General features: G+C 49.8%; 2 protein-coding genes across 4 annotated transcripts in view; one reads left to right on the top strand and one right to left on the bottom strand.

Moving 5' to 3' along the window:
* Nucleotides 1-1,303: 1,303 nt before the first annotated feature.
* Nucleotides 1,304-10,214, top strand: ERGIC3 (ERGIC and golgi 3). Of its 3 annotated transcripts, XM_020998743.2 has the most exons (14): nt 1,306-1,458; nt 1,646-1,716; nt 2,920-3,007; nt 3,278-3,397; nt 3,981-4,074; nt 4,204-4,369; nt 5,592-5,649; nt 6,792-6,806; nt 7,478-7,509; nt 7,855-7,951; nt 8,099-8,163; nt 8,464-8,600; nt 8,691-8,746; nt 8,940-10,214. In XM_020998743.2, exons 1-14 carry the CDS (start codon nt 1,371-1,373, stop codon nt 9,017-9,019), a joined length of 1,167 nt encoding a protein of 388 aa, XP_020854402.1. In that variant the 5' UTR covers nt 1,306-1,370; the 3' UTR covers nt 9,020-10,214. The 3 variants fall into 3 exon arrangements, with proteins under 3 accessions (XP_078006383.1, XP_020854402.1, XP_020854403.1); XM_078150257.1 differs by lacking the exons at nt 6,792-6,806; nt 7,478-7,509 and adding an exon at nt 4,982-5,085 and having other exon boundaries at nt 1,304-1,458; XM_020998744.2 differs by lacking the exon at nt 6,792-6,806 and having other exon boundaries at nt 1,307-1,458.
* A 645-nt stretch (nt 10,215-10,859) lies between these two features.
* LOC110216870 (fer-1-like protein 4) overlaps nt 10,860-16,875 on the bottom strand; it is a 29,121-nt gene continuing 23,105 nt past the window's right edge. Inside the window, 17 exon segments of the mRNA XM_078150256.1 lie at nt 10,860-11,485; nt 11,619-11,719; nt 11,841-12,124; nt 12,400-12,641; nt 12,811-12,909; nt 13,826-13,911; nt 14,038-14,126; nt 14,129-14,197; nt 14,285-14,439; nt 14,768-14,938; nt 15,103-15,230; nt 15,389-15,499; nt 15,615-15,706; nt 15,709-15,751; nt 15,898-15,998; nt 16,188-16,368; nt 16,462-16,487. Coding sequence (XP_078006382.1) covers nt 11,299-11,485; nt 11,619-11,719; nt 11,841-12,124; nt 12,400-12,641; nt 12,811-12,909; nt 13,826-13,911; nt 14,038-14,126; nt 14,129-14,197; nt 14,285-14,439; nt 14,768-14,938; nt 15,103-15,230; nt 15,389-15,499; nt 15,615-15,706; nt 15,709-15,751; nt 15,898-15,998; nt 16,188-16,368; nt 16,462-16,487 — 2,165 coding nt within the window. The 3' untranslated portion in view covers nt 10,860-11,298.

The following is a 16,875-nucleotide window of genomic DNA, read 5'->3' as shown; positions in this document are numbered from 1 at the left end:
GATTTAGATATAAAGACTGATACTATAAGCAAACTAGGAGAGCAAAGAATAGTTTACCTATTAGATTTATAGAGAAGGGAAGAATTTATGACCAAACAAGAGATAGAAAGCATTATGAAATAGAAAATGGATAAATTAAATTGAAAAAATTTTTGTACAAAGCCAATGCAACCAAGATTAGGAGGCAAACAGAAAACTGGGAAAGAATTTTTACAACTAGTGTCTCTGATAAATGCCTCATTTCTAAAATATATATAGAGAATTGAATCAAATTTATAAGAATACAAGTCATTTTCCAATTGATAAATGGTCAAAGGATATGAACAGGTAGTTTTCAGAGGAAGAAATTAAAGTTATCTATAGTCACATGAAAAAATGCTCTAAATCACTGTTGAGTAGAGAAATGCAAATCGAAATGACTCTGAGGTACCATATCATACCTATTAGATTGGCTAACATGATAAAAACGGGACAATGATAAATGTTGGAGATGTGGGAAAATTGGAACAATAACCATTGCTGGTGGAGTTGTGAGTTGATCCAACCATTTTGGAGAGCAATCTCGAACTATTCTCAAAGGGCTATAAAAATGTACATAGCCTTTGACCCAACGAAAGCCCTTCTAGAGCTGTATCCCAAAGAGATCATACAAATGGGACAAGAACCCACATGTACAAAAATATTTATAGTAGCTCTTCCTGCGGTGGCAAAGAATTGGAAATTGAGAGGATGCCCATCAATTGGGGAATAGCTGAACAAGTTGTAGTCTATGAATGTAATAGAATACTATCGTGCTATAACAAATGACGAGCAGGCCGACTTCAGAAAAACCTGGAAAAACTTGTATGGTATGATGATGAGTGAAGTGAGCAGAACCAGGACTGACTGACTTTGATAGACTTAGATCAGTTCTGCTTGACCCCAGGGTACAGAGGCAGGAGCAAAGGGTGGAGGCTGCAAAGAGATATATTTAGGCTCGATGTCAGGAAAAACTCTAATAATTAGAGCGCTCCAAAAATTAAATGCGCCCTTGGGAGACAGCAGGTTCCCTATTACTGGAGGTCTTCGAACAAAGGCTGAGTGCCACGTGTCGCAGCGGGAATTCTCGTTCAGGGTTGGGTTGGGCCAAAAGCCTCTGGGACGCCCTCCAACACATATGTACAGAGGCCCTGACGAGACCCGCTGCTGCCATTCTGCGCCTGCGCACGGAGAAAACCGCCCAGGATAATTGGCTGAGGGGCGGAGCCACTAGCCTCAGCGCCACGCATGCGTGCAAGCTCAGCTACAGAGTGAAGCGGGGGCGGGATCCAGCCCCGGAAGTGAGCGGCTGTGGGCAGGTCCCTTGATTTTCCCTTTTCCGGCAGGTCCCCATGGACGCGTTGGGGAAGCTGAAGCAGTTCGATGCCTACCCAAAGACCCTGGAAGACTTCCGGGTCAAGACATGCGGCGGGGCCACAGGTAGGGAAAGGGAGTAGGGGCAGGGGTCAAGGCGAGGTTGGGGGGGGTTGTTCTTCCCGAGGCCCTCCCCTTGCCCTCTTGTCCCCGCCCCGACATGAGGCCTTGTGGTGGCCTGGGTTGGTTATGGAAGATGAGCCACGTACGGAGGGAGAGGGTCTTGCTGACCTCTGACCCCTGGTGCCTGTAGTGACCATCATCAGCGGTCTCCTAATGCTCGTGCTTTTCCTGTCTGAACTGCAGTATTACCTTACGGCCGAGGTGAGTTTCCGGGGCCACCGCTAGGGGTGCTCTGGGCGGTGGGGGGGGGGGAAGGAGACGTAATCAGAGAGCGCCGAGTGTGGTGGTGAAGTGAGGGCCCCCAGGGGGCGCTGTGGGGCAACAGCGGGGGGGGGGGGGGGTGTCCCGGGGGACGGTAGGGTCCACAGGGCGTGCTGTGGGGCAAGAGGAAGATGAGGTTCGGTGTGATGAATTGGGGCCCCCAGGGAGCTCTATGGGGCAAGGGAAAGGGGGAGTTCAGTACGATGAATTGGGAGGTTCCTATGGGGCAAGAGGACGAGGGGATGCCCTGGGAGGAAGTGGAGCCTCCAGAGGGCTGTGGGATAATGGCGAGGGGGTTCTCCAGGAGCCAGTTGAGGGAGAAGGGGGAGGAGTGCAATATGCAGAAACAGTGGAACCTCCGGGGCCTGCTATGGGACCAAGATGGAAGGAGGAGGCACTCTGGGGCAAGAAAAGAGAGAGTACTGGGAGAAGGAGGCCACCAGGGGAGCTCTGTGGCATAGAGGGCAGGGCACTGGGAGACTCTGTGGCAGTGTCAACCCTAGGGGTGCTGGAGAGTGAGGGTGGGGAGGGGCTGCTGCAGGAAAGGGGAAGGCTTCCTAGGGGAAGGAGCAGGCTACTGCAAGGAAAGATTGAGGGGAATTGGATGGGAAGTATACTATTAAAGGGAGCACTAAGTCAGGAGAAAAGAGAAGAGGACACAGAGGAGATCGTTGTCATAAGGAAGGGAGCACTGAGTGGAATGAGGACAAGGAACAGTGGGAGATCAGTTGGGCTGAAAGCTCAGGAGAGTAATGAGCACAATGAGGTATAGCAGGTAGGTGGCTGTACTAAGGGGGTGTGGGTGGGGAGAGGTGATGCCAGGGAATATGGGTGGAGTGCTGAGGGGAAGGGGGGACTTCACTTGTTGGGGGGACAGAGGAAGAACTGCAGCATCAGCTTGGAGAGGTACAAGCCAAGGCCTGTGGTGGTTACCTCTTAGCTGAGTGTTTTTGAAAGTGGGAGGAGACCAAGGGAATTTATAAATAATTTGAGTGTTGCTTGGAACTGAGGAGTTCTTTGTGAAAAGGAGAGGAGGTTGATGTGGGAAGAGACTTAAAAAAAGGTGTGCTTTGGGGTGGAGGGAGTCTAGGAGAGGATTGATGGTGGCTGCCTTGGAACTGAGGCAGCTGCCCTCACCCATAGGTTCATCCTGAACTCTATGTTGACAAGTCCAGGGGCGACAAACTGAAGATTAACATTGATATTTTCTTCCCACATATGCCCTGTGCCTGTAAGTACTTGATGATCCCAACTTCTCCCGAACTTCCAACCCCGCCCTAAATCCACTGGTAAAGATAAACAGGGCTTTTTTCCTCTCCCACTCTCATGCTGATAGAGATTTTGAGGTGTTTTCTTTGCATGCTGAGAAAAATGTTTTGGGGGAAAGGCAAAGGAAGATGAGGATGCAGCATCAGTGCCCTATCCATCTCACTGTCTTCGCAAGTAGGCCCAGACACTGGGGGCATAGGGCTAGTCTTAGATCTAAACATCCTGGTTCTAGATCTGAGTATTGATGCCATGGATGTGGCTGGGGAGCAGCAGTTGGACGTGGAACACAACCTATACAAACAGCGTTTGGACAAAGATGGTCACCCTGTAACCACAGAAGCTGAACGTCATGGTAACCAGGACAGACAGGCCCAGTCAGCCCCTGGGAATCCCTTTTCAGGCTAGGGCCCTCTCTTTGGAGTGGGTGTGAAATCACAAAATCAGATTCTAGAGCTGAAAGGGTATTCATGAGGTCACATGGTTTAATCCCTTGCCTCTGAACAAGGCATTTTATGGATAAGGCATCCAAGGCCCAGAAAAATTAAGTGATTTAGGGCCAAGTTCACAAAGCTAGTTAGTAATTTGAGTGGAACTAGAATCCCTGTTCTGCTTCCTTCTGCAGTGGTCTTTCCACTATTCCACACTATCCTCTTGCTTCCCAGCCCGGCTCTAGTCTCCATAGCTCTTCTAGCCCTTATCTCTCATTTTCAAGGATGTCATTTGGGATCTGGCTGCCTGTTGCCTCTCTGGGCTTCCTGTGGTTGGGATTAAAGCTCTTGGAATATTTAGTGCCCTTTAGAAAGCTCCTGCCATTGATTCCCTGCCCTGTCCATGCTCCTGTCAAATGCCTGCTTTGTGGCAGCTGAGTCTATCTTGTCTGTCACCTGGGCCTGCCTCTATTCCTGGCTAATGCCTTGGGCTCTGCTTACCCTCAGAGCTGGGGAAAGAGGAGGAAAAGGTGTTTGACCCCAGCTCCTTGGATCCTGAGCGCTGTGAAAGCTGCTATGGTGCCGAGTCTGAGGATAGCAAGTGAGTGTCACCCACACAGGTGAGCTTGGGCCAGGGCTTTGCTGCATTTCTGTGAGCCCAGAGATGGGTCCACTCACCTCTCTGCTCTACACTGAGCTGGATTCTACCATCCCTGTCCCTCCCTTCTAGGTGCTGTAACACATGTGAAGATGTGCGGGAGGCATACCGACGGAGAGGTTGGGCCTTCAAGAACCCAGACACCATTGAGCAGTGTCGACGTGAAGGCTTCAGCCAAAAGATGCAAGAACAGAAGAATGAAGGCTGCCAGGTGTATGGCTTCCTAGAAGTCAACAAGGTCAGGACCAGGCCATGTCATAGAGCCAGAAAGAAAGAGGAGAAAGCTCTGGGATGAGGTCTGATTAAACCTCCTTAGGTGTGGAAAATTTCCACCTGGGAAAGCTAGGCACGGCACCCTCAAAAGGGAACAGTCCTTCTGCCTGAAGCTGCTTAACAGATGTTTCCTGATCACCTATTGTGTGATCAGGAAAGACTTAATAAGACTTAAGTTTCTGCCCTTAAGGATCCCTCAGTTTAGGCTGTAGGATTAAGCAGGGACACCAATAAATGTAGTAAAGAGTAGAGTTAGAGTGCCATAGAAGGGAAGGTTTCATGGAGGAGAAGGTATTTGAGTGGGCCTTGAGAAATGATGGAGATATGGGAGAAAAGATGCATTCTGGGAAAAGAGGAAAATATAAGTAATTCATGGAGGCAGGAAATTAACTGATGTGTTTGGGTTATCTGTAAGTAGTACATTTGGCTAGAGTATAGATTGTATAAAAGAAGAGAGTATTGGGAGATAGCTGAAAATGTAACTTGGTACCTCACTATAAAGACTTGAATGCCAGTTTATAGAGTTTGAACTTGATTTGTTAGAGGCAATTCAATTTGACAATCATTTATTATTTAGAGATCAGTCCACTTTTACCAGAATATAAAATATGTGGAAGAGGATCATCTGATCACATTATCCCTCTGTTCAGTAACATCCTGTGGCCCATCATTCGCCATTGGGTAAAGTTCATATTCCATTTCTTAGCATTCAGGACCTATACGATCTGCTACTACTCTCCTCCTCCCCACATTCTACACCAGGCCTGCACAACCACATGTGGCCTGCCAAAGGATTTTGGGTGGCCTCTGGAAAATTTGGGGTTTCCACTGCACACTCTCCTGTTTGTCATGTGACCCACGGCAGCCAACCATCCTCAGTTCTGTCTCTGGTCTAACCTATCTGCTCCCCAAAGAAGTTTAGCCTATTTTAATTTTGGCTCCTACCTACCGCCAGGTTGTGCAGGTCTGCTCTACATTTTGACCAAACTAGATGTTATATGAGTGGGGCAAGGAATGGATGTGAGTGAAATCTTGGAAGTGCTGTTACTTAGAATTAGTGACCAGATGTGAGAAAGGGAGGAGGAGTCAAAGATGGCCGAGATGATAGGGAAGATGGTGGTCCCATTGACAGAGATGGGGAAGAGCAGTAGTTCTGAAGGAATGGAACCCGGAAATGTTTGTTGTAGGTGGCCGGGAACTTTCACTTTGCACCTGGGAAGAGTTTCCAGCAATCACATGTGCATGGTAAGTGAAGACTAATCTCAGAAAATACACTTAGGTATTTACTGTAAGAGGCTCTCCCTACTCCTCCCAAAATCCTGCTCCCTACTTCTAATCTCCCCCTCTACAACAATCCTACCCTCACCCCCATACACATACACATACTTTGTGAACATAAACAGCTTCACTGCTTTGCTTATGTGTTCCCCCCCCCCTCTTTTCTTGGTGAGGCAGTTGGGGTTAAGTGACTTGCCCAGAGTCACACAGCTAGTGAGTGTTAGGTGTCTGAGGCTGGATTTGAACTCAGGTCCTCCTGACTCCAAGGCCAGTGCTCTATCCACTGAGCCACGTAGCTGCCCCTGTGTTTTTTCTCTGTTTTTCTCAACCACTGTCCCTCAACTCTACCACTCTACTTGGGGAAAAATCCTTTGGAAGTGACCTAGCCTTAGGACTGTGACACCTGAAAGCACCTGGGGGCAGGGCAGGGGGACAGTTTGCCAGTTAATGTTGTTGACCTGTAGCTAGCTGCCCTGGTCTCTGCAGGTGTCGCTTCTCCAGGCATCCCAGAAAATGTATGAAGAGGGAGCTTGGTTTAAGTTCCCCGTGCCTAATGTCCCAAAGATTCATCACCACAACTTAAGCTGGAGGCAACTTAATTACCTCCTTGTTAGTCAGCACCCAGGAGAGGGGAGGACAGTCTTCCGAGTTAGGATGTCTTTAGGGAAACAAAACAAAAGGGTATGGGGCTGTCCTAAAGTCAGAGTTTATCATATTCAGGGGATGGTATAGTACATCTCAGTGAAGTGAGTTTCCCTACTCCCTCCCCAGCTCTGGAGATGGGATTGTTGCCTATCTGGCTGGGATGGGAAGGTGCTGGGATCTGAAAGGGGACGGGAGCTAGTTAAGCTGGTACCTACTCCATGTTTTGCCCCTTTATGAGTCTGAGAGCCAGGTTGAAGGTGTCCAGAGTCCTTTCTAAGCTGTCCATCACCACCTCTGCCCAGCTCTAGGACCTGAAGGTGGGGCTCAGGACCCAGAATTGAGCACCTAGAATCCTTAATGGCTGATGTTCTCACTCATACAAGCCATACCTGTTTCTCAGATTGTCATCATAAAACTCTGGATCTCACTTTTCTCTTCTCTCCCTTTTCCCCTCCATGCTGCAGTCCATGCTGTGGAGAGTAAGTGGCCAAACTCTTAACCCTCCTCCCTCCCCGTCAGGGTGAGAGCATACTTGCCTTAAGCATGTCCTGCTGTCAGGAGTTGGGGATTGGAGGGTTCTGCACCTTTTCTTGGCAGAGGTTAAGATGGAACTGAGTCTTTAGCAGTTGATAAAAGTGTATATGATTAATACAGGGATCTTTATTTACAACATGAGAGACTGGGGCCAGGAGAATTATGAAAGGACCTAGTCCTCACAGCAGTTAAGTTCATCTGGAGGGTTCTGAGAGCAAGGGAATAGTTTGGAGGGTATCTTCGGGCCCCTTCTAACACTTTGATCCTATTATCAGTCATTTGGCCCAATTATGAACTTGTGTTCCCACAAAGGAAGTTAGAATGTGAAAGACTTTTCTCAGTAACTTTGCCTTCCACTTTAGAAGGGCACCCTCACCCCAGCTGAAGTGATTTTAGGAAATGGTGTCTGACATTCCCATTCTCTGAGAGGTAGGGTGCAAAGAAGAGGCCTTCCCTCTTCTCCATCCCTACTGGAAAGGGGTTTGGGAAATCATGGATTAGGGAATGAAGTGGCTACCAGTCAGGATGGGAAGGCCATGCTCCTGGGGAGGAGAGTCAGAAAGAAGCCCCTGAGGATCTTAATCATGCCCATTTACCTGTCTCCTTTTTTTCCTAGTTCATGACCTGCAGAGCTTTGGACTAGACAATGTAGGTACTCAACTTAGATGAAAAGCACCTCCCCAGAGGCTGACCAGGGCTCTGGGCTTTTAGGGTCATTAAAGACTGACTCCCTTGGGAAGGGGGAAGAAGAACCCTCATCCTCTCACCCCCTACCCTTGTTGCTGATCCTTGTGAATCCTAGATCCCTGAGTTCATTGGATTAAATGGAACCAATCAGCTTTCACCAGCCCTCCCCAGCAGGGTGGGGTGGTGGGGAGGCTGGCTACTGTGTATGGGTTTGAGGCCCCTGTAACTCTCTCTGTGATGCCATTGGTCTTCTCTGATTTGGGACCACCCCCTTGGGTGATCAGAACATTATGTTGATATCTCCAGATCAACATGACTCACTACATTCGACATCTGTCTTTTGGGGAAGATTATCCAGGAATTGTGAACCCACTGGATAATACCAACATCACTGCCCCCCAAGGTACAGAGGAGGGATGGCTTGGGGGTTCCATTCTAGGTCTCCTCTTGGGGCAAGGGGATGGGCTAAAAATGTTCATATGGGTACGGTCAGCAGGCTTGTCTCAGTTGCTGCCCTGCTCTTGAGCTTACTACTCCCTTCTTCTCACAGCCTCTATGATGTTCCAGTACTTTGTGAAGGTGGTGCCCACAGTATACATGAAAGTGAATGGGGAGGTAAGTCAGACTCCCCAGTCCCCCACTCTACAACCTGACTGCTTCCCCCACCTGCCCTGGGCTCCATCTGCCTATTAGAAGGTGTCTTCTGGACCATTAGACTGTGAGTTTCTTGAGAGCAGGGACTAGTTGGTTTTTTTTTCCTTTCTTTGTACCCTCAGCACTTAGCACAGTACCTGGTACATAATAGGCTCTTAATAAATGCTAGTTGACTGACTGACTGACCACCGAGTTGAGCTAGACATATCCCTGCCAATTCTACTCCTTGCCACTGCTCCTCTCCTCTCCCCCCATCCCCAGGTGCTGAGGACAAATCAGTTCTCTGTGACAAGACATGAGAAAGTTGCCAATGGGCTGATTGGGGACCAGGGGCTTCCTGGAGTCTTCGTGCTGTATGAGCTGTCGCCCATGATGGTCAAACTGACAGAGAAACACAGGTGAGGAAGGGGAGGGGAGGGTGCATGGGCCACAGTTGGTCCTCTCTCCCATTCCTTTGAGCAGCCCACACTGGTTACTCCTCCTTCTAGGTCCTTCACACACTTCCTCACTGGTGTCTGTGCCATCATTGGAGGCATGTTCACAGGTGAGTCTGGCTTTCTAAGGAGCGCAACAGCTCCTCCCAGCCTAGACTTGAGATGTTTGTCCCTAGATCTGAGGAGGGGGCATGTGGAGGAGGGAGAGTTGGAACATGGCCCTTGAGTCTTCATGATTGTGGAAGGGACAAGCACAGTTTGGACTGGACTGCCTTCTAGTAATGGATTTGACCTCTTCCCCAGTCGCTGGACTCATTGACTCCCTGATCTACCACTCTGCCCGAGCCATCCAGAAGAAAATCGAATTAGGAAAGGCAACATAATCACAGGAGCTGCATGACCCCAGCCGTATCTTACTCGGGGCCCTTGGTCTCCCAGTGTGTGAATTCCTAGTTGTGGCCCAGGCCCTCCCCATCGTGAATGCTGTCCTTAAACTATAAGACTTGTTCTGCCCTCCTGACCCTGCCCCCCCAAGAGTTGGTAAAATTGTGTGTTGTGATGGTATTGAAGTCTAAGTGTATCTTCCCCCCCACCTCAATAATTCTTTGCCTCAACTCCCCTGCTGGTCCTGTGTCTCAAAGGAGGTTCCCTCCTGGTCTTTCCTTTTATATTCCCACATAACCCAGCTCTTCTGTATACTGGAATCACCTGCCAGAGGTCAGAGCAATGTGAACCCCTTCCCAGAGATGCTGGTATCCCAAATTTCACCCCTGCCTGGCCCTACCTGGCTCCTTCCAGAGGCTGGGAGAGGAACTGAGCTTGGAAGAGTGGCTGAAACCAGCTGCCAGTATGGGCATTAGCAAGAAATAGGATCCTTTCACCCTTGTTCACAACCTGTATTAGGGGGATTGAAGGGGATAGCCCCTCCCCCCAGGAAATGTTTGCCCTAACTCTTCCGTTGGGGTAGTCATGGGATGAGAAGCACAGGGAAGCCAAGGAAGTGAAAAGCTCCAGGCTTCTGGCCTGGGCTTCAAACCCCTTTCCCCTCTTGCGTTCTGCCTCAGAGTGGGATGGAAGCTGAGGAGAAGGGAGAGTGAAGGGAAAATTCACAAATCCCATGGCTTCTCTTGGATGAGAGGAAGGATTGGAACTTCCAGCTATCCCTAATGTCAGTTGGGTTCCCTCTGTGCCTTAGTCACAGTGCAGACATTGTCACCCTAACTTAGCCTTTCACTGACTTCTCCAGGATTTCCATTCACCTGCATACAGCCCACTTCCCAAGAGAGCTGGGAAATCAAACTTTCCCAGAGAAAAGTATGAAACAGACAAAAGAAAGACATTGCAAAGGTTGCTGCTGTGTATACACCTGAGAGGTGATGCTGTCTATTCCCAGCACAGAGTGAATGAGGAACAAGGGGATTGATGAGCATAAGCAAAGTGGGACAACTTTGCAGACCTTCCTGCGGCTACAGTTGCCTTAAAGATAAGGACTTCAGATTGTTTGGTTGAAAAGTAATTTCCCAAATATCAGGCACCAAATTGTATTTCAAAACAAAATAGAAATAATTTTAAAAAATTTTTCTGTTGTCTTGTGAACTATTTTTTCCTCTTTCTTTTTCCTTTGTGTAGCTAAAAAAGAATTGCCTGTAGAAATAGACAATCTCCTCTTTTTAGTTACCTGGAATGAGGGTGGATACTGGCAGGTGGGATGTCAGACATGTCTCTTCCCACCCCAAAACACACATTTCAGGGACTTGGATATATGCGTAACCTGGAGCATCCCTCCCCTTTTCCTCCTCCAAATCCCTTCTGGGCCCAAGATTAAAAGGATTGGTTTTAGTTCCCAGAGTATGTGTACTCATTATGTTAGGTATCTAATCTCCACTTTAGCTGTGACCTATGTCCCTCATTGCAGGAGAACCAAATCTCTAAATTCTGCAAATACCTCTTCTACCCCTCAGACCAGGAACAGTGGTGGGGGCGTGGTCTCCCTGTAGAGGTGGTCTAACTTCTCTCTCAGCTCCCTAGAATTCAGCCTAGTGCTCCCTGCCACCCCGTTTCTTCAAAATCCTCCAGTGCAGCATCCCAAAGGGAAGTGAAAGGGGACCTCCCAACGGGAAGCTACACGTGAGACGTGGATTTGTGAGTTGGCTGCACCTGGCACACTACAGTGTCTACAGGGCTTTTTCCTCCCTCAGGCCTGTCCCAGGCGCACCAGACTTTGATAACTAAGAGAAAGTAAGACAAGACAGAATCTGAAGGACAGAAATGACCCGTTCTGAGGGCCTGGAATCCATAGTCTGGCAGCTGAAAGACTGGGCTAGCATGGCTTCACAAATGCTGCCTCGGTCCTCCCTCAGCACACTCACTAGGACTTTTTGGAGTGGCTTTAGAGCACCCTCTTGGTTCTCAGAGATCGTCTTCTCTCTGAAGCTGAGCCCACAAATGCCTCATTTGGTGACCAATTGTAATTAAACCTATTTGCAGAAATACTTTCTATGCAAGCCTGCAGCACAAAAATTTAAGGTGCTCTCTACAATCCATGAGATTTAGCTGATAAGTTTTATTCTATAACAAATTTTGTCGTTGTGATGACTGAGCCAGCATAATTTTTTGCTTGGGTTTAAAAAAAACCCAACAACTTAAGGATGTGGCTGGGGAATCAGTGGAGGGGGTGGAAGATGGCCTTGCTAATCTGACCAGGAATGGTGTAGAAGACTAGGAGAAGGAAGATGGTGATAAGGGCAAGGAGCAGCAGTAGCACGAGGATATGCCAGTATCGGCGCCATATAAAGAAGACAAAGGTTTTCAGTGGATTCACAAACCAGTTGAAGGAGGTTTTAGGGCGGCTGGGGAGAGAGGACAGCAGTATGAGTTGAAGCCTTGGTCCACCTCCAGATTGCTCCCCCAAGTATCTATCTTCCTTCCAGTGTTTCCACCAGATCAAAGAACCCAAACTTTTCCCAGCCTAACCATACTCACTTGGGCTTCTCTAGGGCCTCAGGCTCCTTCCTCCCTTTTCCCACAGGATGTTTCTCAGCTTCCTCCACAGTCAGCAGTTCGAACTCAGCTTCCACCTTCCCCTAGGTGGCACATAGGGTAGAAAGAGGATGAACGAGCTTCTGCAGGGACCACTTCCTATCCCCCCCATCTTCTGAGCTCTCTGCCCATGTCCTGCCCCCCCAGCCACCACCACCCACACACCGTTAGGATGTAGACGTTTCCACCGGAGTCAGTGAACTCCACATCCTCTGGCTTCACCTTCCTCCTTTTCTTCTTCCTCTTTTTCCCACTGCTCTCAGCCTCATGTTTCTCACGTTCCAGGTCCTCAGGCTCACGTAGCTTCACAAATGGCCACCATCCACGCATACGCCGTGAGCGGAAGAGATTGCAGCGGGGGCTGGCCCTGTCATGTGCCTGGCGAATGGTGCACAGGTTTGACTCTCGTGCACCCCTTACCATGTTTGGCAGTTGTAGCTCCAGGGACCCTGGGGATGGCAACGAAGCTTGGGTCAGTCAGGACTCAGAAGTCATGATCAGCTCAAAAGCTGGTAGGATCAAGGTCAAAGCTAACGAGTTGTTCAGTCATGTCTGACTCTTTGAGACCCCAAGGACCCTACTGTTAATGAAGTTTTCTTGATAATAGAGCTAACTGACATGAAGTCAGATCCAAGGCAAGGAGAATTGGGGGCCACAGGATCAAGGGTTGGGTTGGGGATGTGAGGTTCAGGGGAGACAAATGGTTAAAAGTCAAGGCTGATACCCAGAAAGTCGTTGGCAGAGATCCGGTCATAATCCCAGACCTGCAGGACCAGCACCGCAGGCTGTCGGAACTCGGTCTCCTCCAGGGCAAAGGGGCTAGGTTTTCTTTTGACGCTCACCTCCTGCTCGGTGGGCAGGTAGTCAAAGCGGAACACGAATCGCCAATTAAAGTTCCCCTCCCCCGTCAGCGAGTTGAAGTGGACATCTGTCTCCTGCTTGTCAGATTCCAAACCCTTCACCCAGCTGGGGGATAGGGAATGGCGGACAGGGAAGGGCATGAGGACATAACATTTTCACAGGCCCCAGTCAGCTCCTCGGGCTCAGGGCATCAAAGCATGCCTCCCCCAGCCCACTCTGGCCCTGGGCTCTGGCTTCCCCCACCCTTAGTCTGCACTGCCTTGGGGTCCCCCACCTCTTCACATAGATGTCGCTGGACATTTCCCCAGTGAGGGGATTCACATCATCCAGGACTACATCCTCAGTATTCCAGATGATAACTCGGAGCTCGTAGCTGTGTGTGAGGGAAGAGGGTTGAAGGAAGCATCCCTTCCATGAGATTAAGAGGTCAGCCTTACTCCCACAGAAGCATCATTGTTGGTGCTCTGCCCTCCTCCCACTCTGCCTCATATCTCCTATCCAACACACCCAGCTCCCCAAACCCGCTTCACTGTGTCTCCGGGTGAACCTAGTCTAGGTGAGTTAGGTCTAGGGATTGCTGTGTGCCTGGGCTCTCTCCTGTGTGGGGAACTGATAGAAGGCAATGCCACACTGGTCAAAATCTGACCTGGTCTTGTCCCCAGCTCCCTCCACCTTAATTACTCTCCCCAATAAAAACGGGAGTTTGGGGCTTATGAAGTCATCTAGGATTCCATCTGCCCAGGAGGCATTACCATAGTTACAGGTCAACAGCTACATTATCTCTCCTTCAGTCTCTCTGCCTGTTTTCCCATCTATATTTCTATCTCTAAGAGCTTCATAACGTCAGAGGCCCTATCTTCTCTAAATTTTGTGTTCCCTCTACTGCCTTATTAAGTGATGAGTTTGTTAAATTCTTTCTCTCCATATGTGTGTCTCTCTATTTCTGTCTCTTCTTTCTGTTGCTGTTTATGTCAGATGGGATCATGAGATCATAGCACTAGGGCTGGAAGGGACCTCAGAGATCACCGGATCCAACCCCCTTATTTTCCAGATGGGAATACTGAGGAGCAGAGAGGTTAAATGCCTTTTGTCCAGGCATACTTTGTCTATGGGTAGTGTGCATCAGTAAAGACTCAAATCCAACTCCAAAGCCTCGGGAGAGATGGGGAGGTCAGATACTGGGGAGCCAAATTGTAGGGAAGGATTAGGGGAAGGGCCAAGGAGAGAAACCCTAAAACCCTCATCATTGGGCGGGTTGTGTGTACGGGGGCTAAGGTTCTTTCCTTTACCTGATTGGTTGTCTTGGCTTGATGTCCACAGCGGGTGGGGCCGGCACGTCCTTGGGGAAAATGTCTACCCACATATGCAAGAAACCCTAGGGTGGGGTCAGAAGTCAGGGTTGAGCTCCTCCGACTCTTCCTCCAAGCTGGTACTCGAAGCATGAGAAGGAAAGAAGTCATACTGCATATGCCAAGCGGCGTGGGAAGGGGAAGCTTCTCACCTGCAGCAGACCCGGACTGCTGGGATGGTATAGGGGCCGGGTCTCCACATGTTCAGGCACTAGTGAACGGCCATGTTGGGGCATCTCCTCCATCTTAGCAATACGGACAGGGCTTGCTCCTCCTCACAGGCTTTGGTGCTGGCCTCTTGGCCCCTCCCACCTGGCCCATGATGGATAGGAATAAAATAGACCCCACAAGTAGACTTCTGCCACCTCCCTCCCCAGTCCGGGTGGGTGCATATGTTACCTGCAGAGGGGGCCTCCGGGGGTACCTGGAAGAGTTTACTGCCCACTTTGACCTCCCCAGGGCGGTACTCAGGGACAGGGAGGCCACTGCGTTGACACAGGTTGGCCAGCACCTGAGAAGGTTTGCTGGCATCCCTCCATGTATTGTAGCCTTCCCTGCAGACACAAGATACAGACATGAAATGCAGAAGTGTACTTTAACCTGGCAAAATGGAATGTAGACATGTGACTTGACAAGGACCTTAATAAGGCCACATGCATGACGGATAGGGAGGTGCAACATGGACATGCTGGACTGAGATACAGTGCGGACGGGCATCATTAAGACAACTGCAAAGAACATCACTCAGAAAAGGCTGTGGACCATGGAAGGGCTCCTAGGGACCCAGAGAGAGGCAGCCAACCTAGGCTACTTAACTCAAGACTGAAAGGTCAGAGATGCAAGGAGGATCATCTAGTGCCCCCACCACACCCCTGAACTTACGTGTCATACTGGGAAGCTAGTCCACAATTAGCTCGGTGGTGACTGTAAAACCGATTCTCCAGGTCAATCCGGGTCTCTCCAATGAGGTCATCAGAGCCCACAAGGTCATGGTCAAATACAGCCACCGTGAGCTCTGTCTCAGCAGGGAGGGAGACATTCAGCTCCAGGACCCTGGGCAAGTGGGGAGGAGATGGGATCCCTGAGACATACTAAGTATCCTGGCCGTGCATGTTGGGATGTTCCCTTCCCAGCATGGCCAGAGGACTGGTTATATGTATGCATTCCCAACTGAGCCCAGCCCCATCAGATCCTTGGCAGTCTGCTGCCTCACTCACTCTCCAAAGATGGGGTTCAGCTGCTTGGGGATATAGCGTTCCTTGGTGTCTTTGCGCTCCCGGCCTGCACTCACCACCACATACGGGTCTGCTTTGCCATTGGCGTCTGCCGGGGTTAGATTGGTGGCCTAAAGGGTTGTGGGGGGAGGTTGGGGGACCAGGAATAACAGGTTCTGATTAAATCACAAGTCAGGAATGGAGGATTGCGACCAGAGACCCAGGTTGGGAGTCAGCGGTTTATGAAGGAGAGGTGAAGGAACAGAAGGGGTTACTAGCAAAAGCTCACCTTTACGACATACACACGAACAAGCAGCTTTATGGGACGGTTCTGGGGTATCCCTTGTGAAATTCGGGGCTCAGAGAGCGACTTTGACTCAGGGTAAATGAGGAAAGAGCCCTGAGTACAATAAAGAATTCTTTCACTAACACTTGGACAAAGGGGTCTCTCCCTCCCTCTCCCCGTCTCTTCCCCTCGTCTTCCCTTCCCCTTCTCCCACACACAGCTCTGGCACCTTGAACTTGCCCGTGGGATATCCAGGCCTGTCCTCATCTCCATCCCCATCACGACCCCCACAGCCTCGGTACAGGGGAAACACATGCAGCAGTCCTCAAATTGGCCAAATTCATCCTCCAGTGGTGAGCTGTAGATCTGTGGGACTCCTAGCTCAGCCCAGAGCCCAAGCCCAGAGCCTCACCCACTGTATCCAAGAGACCTATATACTCTAGTCCCTTACGGAGTCCAGTCTAGGTACCCCAGCCCTGCCCCACACCCAGCCCCACCACAGCCCCTAGCACCTTCAGAGTGGCAATTGGTTTTCTCTGGGATACTGGGACCTCAGCTTGAACTCTGGACCCATCTTGAGCCTCCATGTCCCCAGAAAAGGGGTTCAGCACATCTGAGAAAGGGAGAAATAATACAGTCAGAGATGTCAAGGTTACAAGGCAATTCATGAGATGCACAGGGGTCCCTCACCTGAATACTCATTATCTTCACTGTCTTCCTCATCCATGGTCATCTGAAATCATGGGGGTGGGGGGAGATAAGTGACCCTTCTTACATACTCTAGTTAACCCCCAGCTCCCACATGTCCTTCTCCCATCACAGTCCCCTCCCTGTCTTGGTCCATGTCCCACCTCATCCCCAAGTTCCTGCAGGGAGGCATAGTACTTAGACCACCAATCCATCTCGCTCAGCTCAGGCACATCTTCTCGGAGCTGTTGCCCTTTCTCCAAGAGGCTGCCTCGAGGCAGCTTCCTAAGGGGCCTCTGGGAGACAAAGGGGAGAGATGCCCAGTCTCCCCGCTTGGGGACTGATCCTTTTCTCTCCACTTCCTCCTGCCCTGCAGGGTGCCTTCTTACAGTCAGCAGCTCTTGAGAGGTCCCAGCTCCAAGTGGCTGCCGCACCAAAAGGGAATCCACATATTTCTGTCCTGGGGGTGGAGGGAAGGGGGATAGAGAGGAGGAAGACAACTAGGTCTTTGATCAAGTTCCCAAGAGAAGGCAGTTTTCTCAGAGGTAAAGTGATTCTTATGTTGACTAAAGGGTGAAGAGTGAAGATGGGTGCTATAATCTTCCATGTCCTGGCTCCAGATGGAGTCGGGATCAGAAGTTAGAGATGGGTTAATTTAGTACGAGGAGCCATGCTGACTGCCAAGCTCACAGCTTAAAAAAAAAAAAAAAGAAAAGTGCTGGACTTGAAAGCAGGAGACCTGTGTCTAAATCCCAATTCAGAGCAATACCACTCCTAGGGCTATGCCCAAGGAGATCAAAGAA

The sequence above is a fragment of the Phascolarctos cinereus genome, unplaced genomic scaffold (assembly GCF_003287225.1).
Source record: "Phascolarctos cinereus isolate Bilbo 61053 unplaced genomic scaffold, phaCin_HiC Scaffold_2;HRSCAF=192, whole genome shotgun sequence".
In the NCBI taxonomy this organism is placed as follows: domain Eukaryota; kingdom Metazoa; phylum Chordata; class Mammalia; order Diprotodontia; family Phascolarctidae; genus Phascolarctos; species Phascolarctos cinereus.
The sequence above is the reverse complement of the archived record's forward strand: the minus strand, read 5'-3'. Positions and strand labels throughout refer to the sequence as shown.

What these genes read in the sequence shown, in the direction of transcription:
- ERGIC3 (XM_078150257.1), top strand. Translation starts at nt 1,371, where the DNA reads ATGGACGCGTTGGGGAAGCTGAAGCAGTTCGATGCCTACCCAAAGACC. An exon ending in CACAGAAGCTGAACGTCATG is followed by an intron (nt 3,398 to 3,980) that starts GTAACCAGGACA and finishes GCTTACCCTCAG; the next exon opens with AGCTGGGGAAAGAGGAGGAA. An exon ending in GCCGAGTCTGAGGATAGCAA is followed by an intron (nt 4,075 to 4,203) that starts GTGAGTGTCACC and finishes CCTCCCTTCTAG; the next exon opens with GTGCTGTAACACATGTGAAG.